Genomic DNA, 14,931 nt, shown 5'->3' on the forward strand with positions numbered 1-14,931 from the left:
TGTTAAAGAGCCTGATAACAGTGGAGACTAAAAATAGAATCTCTTGAGGGTGAAAGTGTGTAAGCACATATGTGCTGGTTAAGTTTGAAAATGTTGCGTGGAAAGGGAATAAGGGCCATTTTCTCTTTTTCACTTTCAAACTCCCATCAAGTACCCTTGAGCAAGGTACTCCAGCTGCTGCAGTGTAGCTGCTGAACAAACCTGGCTGTGTAACTGAGCCAATGTGAGGCTCCATAATGCAAAAAAAACAAACAGATGTAAGGTCTCGAAGAGCATTCTCATCCCTGAATGAATTAACATGGAGAAAACATGGATACTCAAGTGTTTTTCAGCTGGATAATGCTGTATTCATGTTCTCGATTTGCATCACTGGTTTTCATCTTCAAAGGACTTGAGGTATTTTTCTCCGTGCTTCTATGCCTCTTTTTGTCACTCCTTCCCATCTGCTGGAGAGAATTAGCTCATATTAAACATCTTGTGGAAATGAGTTGGCCAGTGATTAACAATTGAAGCCATCTAAAATGATTTCAATCCCTAATAATGCATTTAGTGTCTTAAAGTGAAGAAATGTTGTATAATAACTTTCAAATGAAATGTACTCAATGTAATATTTAATGTTTATTTAATCTAAATCCTACTTCTCCAGTAAAGCTGCATTGATTTGGAGTCATAAGATAACATAAAACGGGCGCTATTGTAAAAAAAGAAATTAGCTTTTTAAAGACCATACAAAATGGGTGGGTGGTGTAAAGCAATACACAACAAACTGATATGAGCTGAAGAGGTGTCATTGAGGGTGTATTCATTGGCATTCATAGCGTTGGTATTGTCTGGTTTTATGTAAAAATGTAAAAATAAAAAAAGGTTGACCCTTCATAGAGGACATGTCATTTCTAAAAATACATCATGAAAAGAAGAAACGATGGATGAATAATAGGTTTAATAGGCTATATGAACACATACAAAAACACATGTATTCCCTCTCCTTTCATACACAATTTCTCTTCATTTTTTAATGCCGTTGGGATTGTGGGATAAGAAAGTGGCTGACTCACCCCTCACAATGCCACATTAAAGGAGCCACCACAGCACCCCTGGGCTAAGACTTTCCAGGCCGAGCACCATCACGATTCAACTATTGCCCCAACCTGCACAAACATCAGCCATGCTTTATTTGCGTTCAATACTGCATCACTCATGACTGTAGCTTGGATTTTTATATTCATTTACCGTTTTAATTATAGCAATAGTCAATAGTTTTCAGCTCATAGAGTCCACAGTAGCTCTCTATATCCAATGGTAGCAACATCATGGTAGCAAATATGGCCTCTTTCTGGTTAACTGCCTTTTTTTATCCTGAACATTTCTGAAATGGAATCAGCATCCTCAATAACACCCAAAACCACTCCCAAATTGTCCAAATCGGCCAAGTCATTATTTTTGTAGGTTATAAAGCCATTCATTTTATATAATGCAACATTTTGTTATTTTGTAATTTGCCCAACATATGCGAGTTAGCATCCAGCAGTTTCTATGTGCTGGGGACCTGTACTATACATTTGTATCATACAACTTTTAGTGTATCTTTAAATATATATTTTTCTACCAAAAATGTCCCAAATTGGGATCAATAAAGTTCTATCTTATCTTATCTTACTCAACGTTTCCGGGTCCACTATGCTGGCAACTAGACTATACGGCTTAAAGTTGCTCATTAGAGGCGAGGGTTGTTTGGGTAACAGGTGGTTGCCATCTCGTCTCGCTAGCTGCTTCGCTGCCTCAGCTCCATCAGCGAGGCCCATTCTGGTACCTGTGTCCATTGACTTTGGCTAATATGGTACTTTGAAGGACATGCGTTGTCTAAACTCCAGAAGTGTCATATTGATTAGTATTATGCAACAACACTGCAATATCCAGAGGAAAGCAGTGGAAATACTTTAGTATTGTCTCTGAATTGTGCTTCATTTTGTCCTTTTCAATTTTGGTTTGAAAGAGATGCTGCACACAGTAAAAGGGAGGGCACTTTTTCAGGTCACACACATTTACTCACACACCTACATATAAATCAGATAGACACAACATGGGAGCCCACATATGCTTTAATACACACTCAAACACACACTGATGGCTTTCTTGGAGATTCACTGTGGCTGTAAAATGATCTTGTAAAAGAGTGGTGGGGGCCTTCCACTGCAGCTCTAGAGGGTTCATTAACTGACAAACACACACACACACACACACACACACACACACACACACACACACACACACACACACATTCACACACACACACATTCACATACCCACACACGGACATAAAATGATACCTGCAAGGAATTCATTCATGTTTATGCCCCTCTTACCTCATAGCTGTTTATTTGTTTTCCGAACCATTAGGTAAGCAGCTTTTTAGGACGTTATCACTTTTTTCGGTTCCCTCTCAGCTTTATTCACTGTAGCGCTAACTGTGTCCCAAGAAGGGGAGATGGTCTACTAGAAATGGCTATAAGAACTATATACTGATGTTTTTTGTACTGTGGATAGTGTACTTCTTCAACCTTTTCCTTCTACTACCTTAGCTCTGATTTAAAATGTAAATGATTCTCAATCGTAAAGATCGTAGCTCTTGAAAACATCTGACTATAATCAAACAAGCTTTTGCTAGTAATGGTTCCTCTTTTAAGTGAAAAAACGGCAACAAAAAAAAAGGTAGAGTTAAAGGAGAATAATGCATTTGTTATCATTGGTATTTGAGTCTCTTAAAAACAAAAAACTGAGTTTGCAAAGCATTAAAGAAATGTAAAGTTTTACCTTGGACTGAAATTCATACCATAGGGAAAAATATAACGTTCAGGAATAAAGCAACATAACATCTGACTGTGTTTTCTGTGGGGAGCTGGTGCTAGAACGACTGTGAGCACAACGTGTTCAGCAGCACTATCGGAGTTCATGAGGTTAAAGTCTCTGTTGATGTGTACTTTCTGCCTCAGTGCTCTTGTTCAGCAGCATGTAACAACCACAAAACAAAATAGTCACACTAACCTTGTGTTTACCTCCCTCCCTTCACATGTTTACCACCTACATCCCACCAGACCGTGCTCCCACACTCATTTTCTTTTGTAACATCAAAGAGCGTGGCAGGCGAGATGTGATTCGTATCATTTTGATGTGCTTCATTGCACTCTGCTGTGCATTAAGAGCTCGACGAAACAATATAACAGGATTAAGGAAATAGGTAATTATCTTTAAAGCTCCTATGTGAGGAATATTTATTTGATTATGGCATATTTTAAGATCTGGAAGAGAGACTTTAAGAGACTCAGAGGAGAATGAAAGCAGTCCATTACACATTTATTCTCATGTATTTTATTTGGAAAAATCAAAACAAAAAAAACTTTACTGACAGCATACTGTACCAGATGACAAAGTAATTATCAGGGAATGGGCACATTACATGACAACAGTGTGATGTTAATTCAATTAAAACAGTATGGTGTTAATGTGCCACATTTAGCTGACTGGATAATCATCATCAGCAGTCCTTCAACAGGTAAACAATTCAAAACTAAAACTAAATTAATTAATTAAAAAAACATAAGGCAAGATAAAGCACACAGAATGACAACCATGTAAAAAAACAAAAGTGCATGCATGACAACTTTAAAACACAATTGCGGTTTGTCCAACCATCCCTTTTAGTTCCTGCTAAATAGTCTCTAACTGCAGTCCAACCACATCTCCTTAAAAAGGGGATTTTTTTAATATAGTAATAATTAGCTTAATATGCTTTGAGAATATATGTCAAGTTTAGTATGTTAACTCAATGTACTTATCTGGCAAGTCAAATCTCACTTAACATATGATAGAGAAACCTAATTTCATTGAGTTACAATCGTTATTTTTGGCAAACATTCACCAACAAGCTTCTATTTTCAAAACACAAGCAGGACTCAGGTTGTGAACCTGAATTGTTAAACATTAGAAACCCACCTTTCACCTCCTACTTGTGTGTGGTATAAAAACATATTGCTTACTAAAATCGGCAAACATAATCGAGGCAGAACTTCTATTTCCCTTACAACATATTTTCAGCAAAAAATAAACGTAGACACTAAAAGACAGAGTGGCACTCTGGGTTAAAATGGTTGAGTAGGACTGTCTTCATGCTGCAGTGATGCTGTCCAGATGGTAGCAGTGTAAATAAGTGATGACGTGAGTGGGTAGTGTACCTTATTTAGACAGTGTACCCTCCTGCAGACTCTCCAATGTCCTCCGTGTGAAGTGCTTTCCTCCCTGTGGTCCTGGTTGGCTGCTTAGCAAAACTGTCAACCCACTTCCAACATTTCTTTTAGACGTGTACCCAAACGGCCCTATTATGCAGGCGTGCTTTGATAAGGATGCAGCTTAGGATGTGGCAGACCTGGTGAGTCTCTAGGCGATTCTGCATTCTTACACATTTAAAAAGGTAATTATCTTAACACCCTTACTAGTTACTGGGGAGTGGTTTGGATTGTGTTGCCTTAAATCAAAACAATCTTTAGTTTTGTTTACATTGAGGGACATTTTGTTCTCCATGCTTCACAAGGCAACCTTCCTGTCCCAGATATTTCTATTATTGTCATGCATGGGGTCAATAACAGTTGTCAGGAAGCTCTAAACTAATATTTGCATGTGATGTTACATTTCTTCGTTGTCTGAGCAGGTGGTGTATGCTCTGTTGACCTTGTTCCTCTGGGTTTACAGTCTCCTCCTGTATATTCATGTCAGCATATTCATAGCTCGCAGTGAACCATCTGTGAACTCGGCCTGTGCCAGTACAACTTTTCTGCCTAAGTGATATGAGCCACGTTTGACCCACACTGCATCATTTTGCTAATGTATGTACATCATATGGAAGGTGGAAAATGATGATGACAAGACAGGTTATAGAGATGAGAAGGAGAGTCTATCTGTATTTCAGCATAGGAAACGGAAAAAAGGGAAGCTTATATCATGTAAAACCAGAGAATATGATTAGTCATTCATCGCTGGGTGAATAAAGGTTAAAAGCAACATCTCTGTAGCAATTTGTTAGCCATGGCAAGTGAACAATGCTGGGAATCAATCAAGCAGGATTTGGAATACACCTGAAACCAGAACTGACAGTCAAACTCAGACTGTTTTTCAGGAAATATAATGGAGAGAGCAAGGACTCGTGGGTGTGGTGGTAGTTAAACCCACTTACACTGAATTTAACCAGCGTTTCCAGCTGACCTTAATCATTCACATCGGTGAAAGCACTTGTTTTCTTCATCTGAGCAAATTTGAGGTCAGTTCTTTCCGGCGGGAGCTACAGTTTCTCTCTGACTGAGCATCAGGCTGATGAGTGGCAGAAGCATTTTGTCACTTGTTTTTATAAAAGTGGGTGATAACAACAAAAGTTTCTGCGGTGCTACTTTCAGGGTTAGACACCGACCAGATTCAATTTGAATTTAGCTATTATGAAATTGCTTTTAGTCACAGTTGCAAAATCAAGCAAAAGTTAAACACATTTTAGCGGATTTCCACACATCCATCTATATTTGTCTGAAAGTGTTCTTACATTTACTACATTTTCACATGTAATTATCAATGTTGAACCATTTGTAGTCAGACAAGTATTTACAGTGAACCCAGGTCATGTATCTCATTGATGAAGGATGTTGGGGGCGGGTTCGTTTAGTTAGGGTGGTGTAAAGCAATACACAACAAACTGATATGAGCTGAAAAGGTGTCATTGAGGGTGTATTCATTGGCATTCATAGCGTTGGTATTGTCTGGTTTTATGTAAAAAAGTGAAGAGTAAATTAATAGAAAAACAGAATATCATACACACTGAGCTGCTGCAGTTTTAAGCAAAAAAACAAGACCTTGAAAATAAGTAATTCCTAAAGCTAGCCCCACCTCCCTTCTTTTTAGTATCCACCTCAGTGAAAGGAGGCAAAGAGAGGTTGATTTAAAGAAAAAGCCTTTGTTGTCTTTCGCCAAGTTCAAGGCAGGAAGTAAAGAAGATGAGATGAGGTGAAGGGAAAGGAAAACAAGACAAAGGAGAGGGTGATGAGACTAGTGGGGCCAAGTGCTGTTGAGTTATATTATGTTCAGGATGTGAAGAGCAGTGGAGGAGGTAAGGTGAAAAGGCAATGTTTCTCTTAAAGGATAAGACGGAAAAGGGCAAAGCTAGAAGGAGGAGTAAAACAAAAAGTGAGTGTAGAGCAAGAGGATAATATACCACGGGTGATATCGAGTTGAGTTGGAGGGGAGGGGGTTCCCAGACCACCTGCATGGCCTTCTGTCCCACAATCCATCAGGTCGTCTGAGGCTGCATGGCCACACGCCACAGTGATAAATCTGCCTTTCAACCCAACACGGTCCAGCATGACAACTTGGCATTTTAACTTTCAAACTAAGATACTGAAGACATGAAATCCACAACTGCAGAGAGAACGGGTATTTATTGGTGGCGGCTAAAAAAGAGAAAGTACTTCTTAGTTACGGATAATGATAAGATATATCTTTTTTAATGGAATGTGATCCAATTAGTGGGCAAACGATACTTGTACAATAATATCATGTTCATGTGGGAGGATTGAGATGAACGCAATATGTGTAACCATATATGTTGGAGTGCAGGAATGATTAATACTGTAGGATTGGTCTTTACATAATTATATGTACTTTATGAAACATGGTTAAAGTTATGCAGACATAAAACTTGGTTAAGTTAAAAGGAGAGCATAAATTGCCATTCTGTGATACAGTCTCTGGTCTCCATACCTATCTTTTTACCCAACCGCCCTTACTTTACATTATGTTCATTAAGTTAAATACTATATGGTAGGGCTGTGCGATTATGGCAAAAATCATAATCACGATTATTTGGGTCAATAATTGATATCACGATTATTTTGACGATTATTCATTGACCATTTATTAAACTTTAAAACAAATAATATTTTACCAATAAACAAGGTCAACACATAATGGAGCGCACTTCCAAAACCATACTAAACATATATTAATATGATAAATAAAAATAAATTAGACCAAAATAAATTAAATCAAATATGTTGCAGTGCACTGTCACAACCTACTGACAACTCCTTAACATATAGCCAACATGGCCACCATGGCAAATGCTGGTAGGGCTGCTCATGTCATCTCTTAAAGATTTTTTGCAAGAAAAACCAGCCTGTTTACATGGTCTGGTTTCAGAGACGAGCGCAGGCAGGTGACAATATTGCCACCTGTACTGAAGACCCTCTCTGAAGAGGAACTTGTGGCTGGGATGCACAGATACTTCCTTGCCAGGATGGAGAGCCGTGGGTAGAACTTCCGGGATTCCCTCCACCACTTTAGTGGGTCCTCCTCAGCATCCAGTGGCACTGCCTGGAGGTAGGACTGTAGCTCAAGAGCTATGGCCTTGTCCTTTTCCAGAGCAGGTTGAGGTTCTGCAGCTTGGTCTACGGTGGCCTTGAAGAAGCTCCCCAGTCCCTTCTTTTTCTTCTTTGGTGCAGCTGCAGCAGCATCCTCCGTGTCATCTGCAGGCACCGCTGCCGTCTCAAGAGGGGCGTTCTCCTTGGAGTATTATAAAGAAAATAAGAATGACATGTTTAATCAGACTAAATGGTTATGGGTATTAACATTTATACCTAGAATTACATTATAACACTTTGACAACACATTCATTCACTTAATTGTATTTACTGTCAAATCTGTCATTTTAAATTTTTATTATTATTATTATTACCATGAGTCTCATCACCCTCCTCATCTCAGTTGTCAGGCTGGCTTCAATGGATCCTCGATTGTCCTCACTGACATATTTGAGCTTGAATCTCGGGTCCAGGGCAGAGGCCATGTCAAGCAGCTCTTGTGTCGCTGCGTCATCATATTTATCATTGAGATAGTCTAGTATCTTCTTTTTTATGCTTTTTGTGAGGTCTGTGTCATCCTCCTGCACTGCCAGCAATGAGTTGTTGAAGAGGTGCAGGGTTGGTTTAAAAAAAGACACACTTACATACTTCTCTCCAGAAAGTGTGTCTGTGAATTCCACCAGAGGGCTAAGCGACTTATTGATTGCCTCCAGTACATCAACGTCCTGCCACGTGAGGGAGAGATGTCTGGTTTTTCGGTCGCTGGAAAGGACCTGGGCAATGGCCTTCTGCTGCTCGAGGACCCTGTCGATCATGGCCTGCCTAGATCCCCATCTGGTTGGACATTCTGTCTTTAGGGAGTGTTCAGGCAGATTCAGCTGCTGCTGTGCCACTGCAAGTTCCCTCTTCTTTTTCCAACTGTAGGAGAAGCTGCTGACCAGCTTCTTGCAAAGCCCCATTGCACGGCCGATCCTGGGATCCTTCATTGCATTCTCTAAGATTACAACAAATACATATTATTTAGTATCATGATGATAATCATGATCTTCATCAAAGCATAATTTGGTGTGTTGTGTGTGTGTGAGAGAGAGAGAGAGAGGGAAAGAGAGAGAGAAAAAAAAGAGAGAGATGACAGAGTAGCTCACACATAACATAATAATAATAATAATATGTAATTAATATTATCATATTAAGAGAGAGATCATCAATGTTAATGACTTACTATTGCTATTATTGTTGTTGCTGTTGTTAAAATGACATATTACATACAACAGGAGGAAGGAATCCTGCTCACCTATGGCCAAGTGGAGTCTATGCCCGAAACACTGGAGCCTCATCCATCCATTGACCTCAGGCGCCAGCTTTATATTTGCGGCATTGTCCGTAGTCATACAGACGAGTTTATCCTCTTTTAACCCCCAAGCAGCCATCGCTTCCCTCAGTCCATGGGCGATGTTTTGCCCCGTGTGGTCTTCAGGGAAAAATGCGGTTTGGAGACACTTTGTCTTCAAATTGAAATCGGCATCGATATAATGAACTGTGAGGCTCATGTATGGCTCCATGGTGCGGCTAGACCATAGGTCCGTTGTGGTGGCAAAGTAGTCAGCTGAAGCCACATCTCTCTCAACTTCCCCACGGCATTTGTCATATAGCGCAGGCAGCGCAGACCTGCTGAAATAATACCGAGACGGCATCGCGTAACGCTTGTCCAACGTGTTGACAAGTTGCTTAAAGCCCTGGTTGCTAACAGTGCTAACTGGGCACATATCTTTAGCGATGTGAAATGTAATGGCACCTGTAATATCTCTGTGTCTCTGCGAGCTCGTCGCGTAGGCCGTTGCTCTGTGCAATGCGTCCTGAATCGATGACTGTGATGATGTTGTGGATGAAGTCGAGCGGGCATCTTTTTGGTCTGCTTTTTGTTGTATTATTGCCCCGTCGTATTGCACTTTGTGGTTGTATTTCAGATGATTAAAGAGATTGGTTGTGTTAGCGTGTGGTGCCAACACAACCTGGTAACAAATCCTGCACTGTACTTTGTTTTGCTCCACGTCGGACTCCTGAAAGCCAAAGTACTTCCAAATAGTGGAAATAGTTTTACCCTTCTTTTTAACGAGTTGCTGCTCTTGTTCTGACATCTTCGCTCGCGCTGAACACTCACACATGTCACTCCCACGTGGCCGAGTGGGCTTTTAGGGAGGGGCGAAAGCGCACCCAGCAAAATAATCGTATTTTGTCAATTATGCTGTTTTCATAATCGTCGCAAGCCATAATCGTAATCGCGATTAAAATACGATTAATTGCACAGCCCTACTATATGGTACACTTCCTTTGCATTGTCCTTTATGGAAGAGGTCCTATGCCCTTGAATATGGTGCCCTTCCAATTTGTTTATTATAACAGGTTATACTCCGTGGTTCCATCATGCAAAATGCAATACAACAAAGACATGCAGTCCAAATGACAAACCTTTTAGAACAATGCAACTTCTCACCCAAATTTGACATATTTATACTGTCAGTCTGAGTCTCTTTTCCTTTAAAAGTATTTCGTACACACAGATTGGAGCATGCATACAGACAACTGCTATGATATAATATCTCCTTGTCACAATAATACAGCATGGGTCCAAAGTCATCTGCCTTATCATAAGGAGAAGTATCAGGGTTTAGTCTTTTATCAGTGTGCTGAGTTAACAACATAAACATTACTTTAAACAAGTCAAAACATATAAAGCATATGGAAGAATGAAGACATTAGTCACCCAGAGACATATTTTCGAGGCAGAGATATGCAGGACTTTTAGTAATATCAGATATGTGGGCAGAGGTCATTTCTCTCCTTCTCTCTGCTCTCTCTATTAAACAATACACACCTAATTATGAGTAATTTGTTGGATGCTGACTAGTTAAAGTGCTATGCCTTGAAGTAAAGTATGCTTTAAAGACAGTTCAGTCAGACAACTCGCGTGTTTCTTTAACATGCTTATTAGAAGCAGCATATCGTTGAGTTTGGCGTCTAGGCTCGGGCCTCATCACTCCACAGATATACATAGCACGATGAGTGATGATTAAATGACTAACCCCCCCGAGCCTACAGGTGGAAGCTGGGGTGGTGGTGGGGCAGGCAAGCAGCAGCGACGTGGAAGTAGCTGCAGCAATAGCAGCAGCAAGCAATGCATAGAGAGAGATCTGGCAGGTTAAATAGAGCGGCATATTAAGGAGACTCTGATTGGTTGGTTGTAGAGTGGCAAGGGGCGTTATGTATGAATGCAGCATAAGTGCTCGAGTTGACTGCCTGAACTAGCTCGCAGGCTTCGCCCCATTTATGTGAGTCATTACAAAGATTCTGATCAAAAGCCACTTGAAATGTTTTGACGTCTTTATCTCTGTGCGGTTAATAAAATGGAGAATTGGTTGACAACATGAAGAATAAAATCAATTTCGTTGTTTCATATTTCGTGAAACAGCAATATTACCATGGCATTGTCTTTTCAAAGGCATGTAATTGTGAGATTCTTATTCCAGTGTAATGATGCTGTGAAGAAGAGAACAAAGCCTCACGCTCTGATTTTCATCAGTTTTTTTGCCATTTTTTCTCTCTCGCTTTGACCATTGTTCTGGTTTCTCTGCATGACTTCTGTTTCATTTTCTGTCTTTCATAAGCTGCATAAAATGTCTCAGTCAATGGCATGTATTCTCATTTTTCGAGTTACATAAGCTCTGGGTTTTAATGTCATTCAGGGACATGGCAGGGACATTCAGGGACATGAGAACCCTTTTGATGTTGCATATACGCAACATCAAAAGGGTTCTCATGTTGCCTGCAGTAGGGCACTCATTAGACCAATGACATACAGGTCAAAACGTCAGTATTTGAATTTGCAATTGAGAATCAGGGACTGATCATCAGAGGCCCAAAACATCCAAGAGTTCATCAGTGTCAGCAGGTTTAATGGATAAATATCAAATAAAACAGTTATCTATACCATAAACATTTGGCTAAAGTTAACTATTTCTCCTTAAAATCACATTTCAAATATTAAGCTTATTAAAAACACTTTTCCTGTGACAATGTCCTTGCCATATGTTGCACTGCTAACGCTCTCTTAGCAAATGCCTGTTGTGTGCTCTGCAGCCTGGCTTGTCCTGCTTGTTTCTCATTAGTTATGCAGGTTGTGGTGAGATGCAGGGTGGTTTAGGTCATGTAGCTCCCTGGAGATTCCCATCATGCTCCTGTGACCTCACTCACCACATTAGCATCGTGATGAAGATTCTGAACAAAGCTGCGGCATATGTTGCAGCCTGCTTTACTCTCTTCTCTCGTATCATCCTTCGAATATCCAAGGTAGGGAACATGCAGTAGATATGTCTGTTTGTACAGAATGTGGCTAATGCTAAGGTTAGAGAATAAGAAATACAATGTGTGAAACTGTTTAAAGTTGACATGTTTGTAGTTTCCTGAGAGTGCTGTATGCGCAAGAGAGGCAGAACACACTTAAAACAAGTAGCTTGCAGCAGAAGCTCAGTCTTCAGATGACTTCAATGAGTTTGGACATTCTTCACACTGCATTTGAGCTCCAGACATCTTGCAGTCATGTGTTGAATGTGCCCTGTGTTATTTGGAGAATTTCAAACACATAAAGGAGGCAAAGAATATCTCACTACATTTCTCTGCTCTGAAATCCAGCAAAAGCAAATGCAGTGATATTCATTCACATTGAATTTAAATCAGCAATAGCTTCAATATTTAGTTATTGGTTACAGGGCAGTGATCTAATTTGGAATTCTTTATCTTTCTGTATAAATATCACACTGCTTACTGAAATATTTCCCAGTTCAGTGGTTGCATATGAATGTCGCTCTGTTTCAGGGCAGATAACTTTGCAACATTCATTATATCATAGTCCACTGTTTTAGTCAGTGGACTATGATATAACTTCCGTATTCAGGAAATATGTTACCAGTTTTTGGTCAATATATATAATTAACTACCCTCATATTGAAAAAGCCACTGCAGCAAGTTAATCATAGAAGTTAAATTGGAGTATTTTTTCCTTTTGTCTCTCTCTATTGCAAAACATTAGGAGGTAGATATGTGTATGACATAATGGGATGTCAAATTAATTTGATCACAACCCTATAGTCTGTGTCATAGGCCCAGTGGTTCTCAACTGGTCAGGCCTCGGGACCCACTTTTTTCCTTTGTCAATAAATCGTGACCCGAAATTTTGAACCACTTGCTCGTGCTGTAATATATACACTTTTCAACATACAATATTAATTAAAGTGAAGTACAGTGCATATATCCCTTATATCCCTTCACAGAACTAAAGTATGCTTTTAAAAAAGGTTTGACAAGATGATGGAATCAAAGCTGAACTGTATAACATAAAAGGGCACACATGCTGAAAACCCAACCCCAGAAGGGGATCTGGGGGTATTCTCCCCAGGAGATTTTTAGAAATACTAACATATAAACTACGCATTCTGATACACTCTGAGAAGAAAATAAATACATCTATTACTACCGGACATATTAATAATATTTTATGCCATTGTTTATTTTTCACTTTGTTCTGACAGCTGAACTTGCTGCTCCACACAGAGAGAAGAGCAAAGAGGAGATAGTTTGTGTGAATTACTTAAAATTGTGGGTAAGGGTAGATAGCCCCCATTGTTCTGTGACCTGTCAATCATCAAACCGGAGGTCATATTTATCTGAAGTTGTACCCATGGATGTATAAAGAATAGTTCTACCGGAAAGTTATTCTCCGTGGGGACTTCCGGTAACAATCTTGATTCTGATTGGCCAGAAGACTCGAAAAAATATCTTTAATTGAGAAGATGATCACCACGTGACAGAAGTTTTCAAAACCGTTTATGGTCTCCGGTACTTCCAGTCCAACGCCTACTGCATGCACAGCGTTAGAAAATCGGGCCTTCAAAATTTGACTGTTTTCCCAAAAAAAAAAAATGGAAACGGGTCCGCGACCCGCTTTTGGGTCGCGACCCACCAGTTGAGAACCACTGTCATAGGGCATACCAAGATTGTTAGGAAACTAATACAAGGCGACTAATAGTGCATCATGTTAAATCAACGTTAATAAAAAAAAGCTGGTTCATTATGCCATTATAATGTTTACTGTAGAGTACTCTCCAGAATAGTCAATGGTTGTCCAATTGATGGCAGCTGCAATGGTAGTGTGGTGTGCAATGGAATTCAACTTGACATTGGCCATTTATCTAACTAACTCATCATTAAAAATGAAAAAAACATAGTGTATTACATGATTTGTTAGATGTGATGACAAACGTATAGAATAGATCAACCCATCTATTAAACTGCTGCTGCTAAAATGCAGGAATGGCAGTGGTTAATTATTTGCTCTACATGTTGAGCTTTTTTTATGTACAAGCTTGTGTGTTTGTTTGCACTTAGTTTGGCGTGTCCCTTGTCAGGAGAGGAGAGTGTTTAACAAATGACAGCCAGCTCAGGGACACAGGGGCCAGGGACCTCTGCTAGAGAGTCGGCCAACAATAAATCTCAAAAATCAATATGACAGGGCCCGGGGTAATCAGTATCAATGATTTTAAACTGGAATAAGTCCCTCGGGAGAAGAATGATAAAATCCACTGAGCTCCGAGTCTGAAAAACATCCCGAGGATGAAGGATGGAGACGAGGAAGAAAAAGAGGAGGATGGGGGAAAAAGAAAGAAAGAGATTATTGATGATTTTTACCCAGAAACCCCTGCAGCAGGGTTAGGATCTCTGTTGTGCTTTCTCTGTCTGACACTTGTGCTCTTTCCAACTTTTTTTCCCTCATACCTATCATCACTCATTCTTCCACTGTCTTTTTGAATCCCTCTCACTCTCTCTATACACTCCTACCCCCTCTTTTTGTAGTTTCAACCCACTGCTTTTTGCCTTTAATGTATTCTGAGTCACACTCTTTGTCACCATTCTCCACTTTCTCTGTGTTTATCTCTGTCTGTATCAGTTCTAAATGATAACAATTAGATATTTGTTCTGTTTTGTGCGAATCTTCATTTTATTTTTTGATACCAGCCTTTCCCTTTTTTTTTATATTTTAATCAAACACTTCAGAATCTAGAGGCCAAATCATGTTTAAATGTCTCACCCACTGATCCATACCAACAATGCTGTATATTGTATTGATCTATGTGGTGGGACTGAAGGGGGTACTTTCCACAGTGATGAGAAAAGTCCCAGCAACTTTTATGCATTTATAGTTTTACCTACAAATATAACAATAATGCCTTTAGTTCTTATGGTCACTTTCAGCAGCTGTTTCCCCAGTTGCATGGCAACACTGCCAATCAAAGTATTGTCATCATCCTGCACCAAATCCAGGAAAATGGCAAAACATTTTGGTGAGATGCAGTCATACAGTTTATTATATATTGACTTAGAAAAATGACAAATTGCTTACAGTCTTTAGAAGCTCTGACACCAGCGTTTGGTTAAACGACTTCTGGAGATGTTTGCTTTTCATTTGTACTGTATATCCTGCTCTTTA

General features: G+C 39.7%; 1 protein-coding gene across 1 annotated transcript; it reads right to left on the reverse strand.

The window, feature by feature from the left end:
• Positions 1-6,899: 6,899 nt before the first annotated feature.
• LOC117490192 (zinc finger BED domain-containing protein 1-like) lies at positions 6,900-9,696 on the reverse strand. The gene is made up of 3 exons (XM_034139808.1): positions 8,686-9,696; positions 7,766-8,385; positions 6,900-7,593 (listed from the first exon to the last, which is right to left on the reverse strand). The coding sequence occupies exons 1-3, from the start codon at positions 9,554-9,556 to the stop codon at positions 7,180-7,182; spliced, it is 1,905 nt and encodes a 634-aa protein (XP_033995699.1). The 5' UTR covers positions 9,557-9,696; the 3' UTR covers positions 6,900-7,179.
• Between the last annotated feature and the right edge of the window lie 5,235 nt (positions 9,697-14,931).

This window comes from Trematomus bernacchii, unplaced genomic scaffold (assembly GCF_902827165.1).
Source record: "Trematomus bernacchii unplaced genomic scaffold, fTreBer1.1, whole genome shotgun sequence".
Lineage (NCBI taxonomy): Eukaryota > Metazoa > Chordata > Actinopteri > Perciformes > Nototheniidae > Trematomus > Trematomus bernacchii.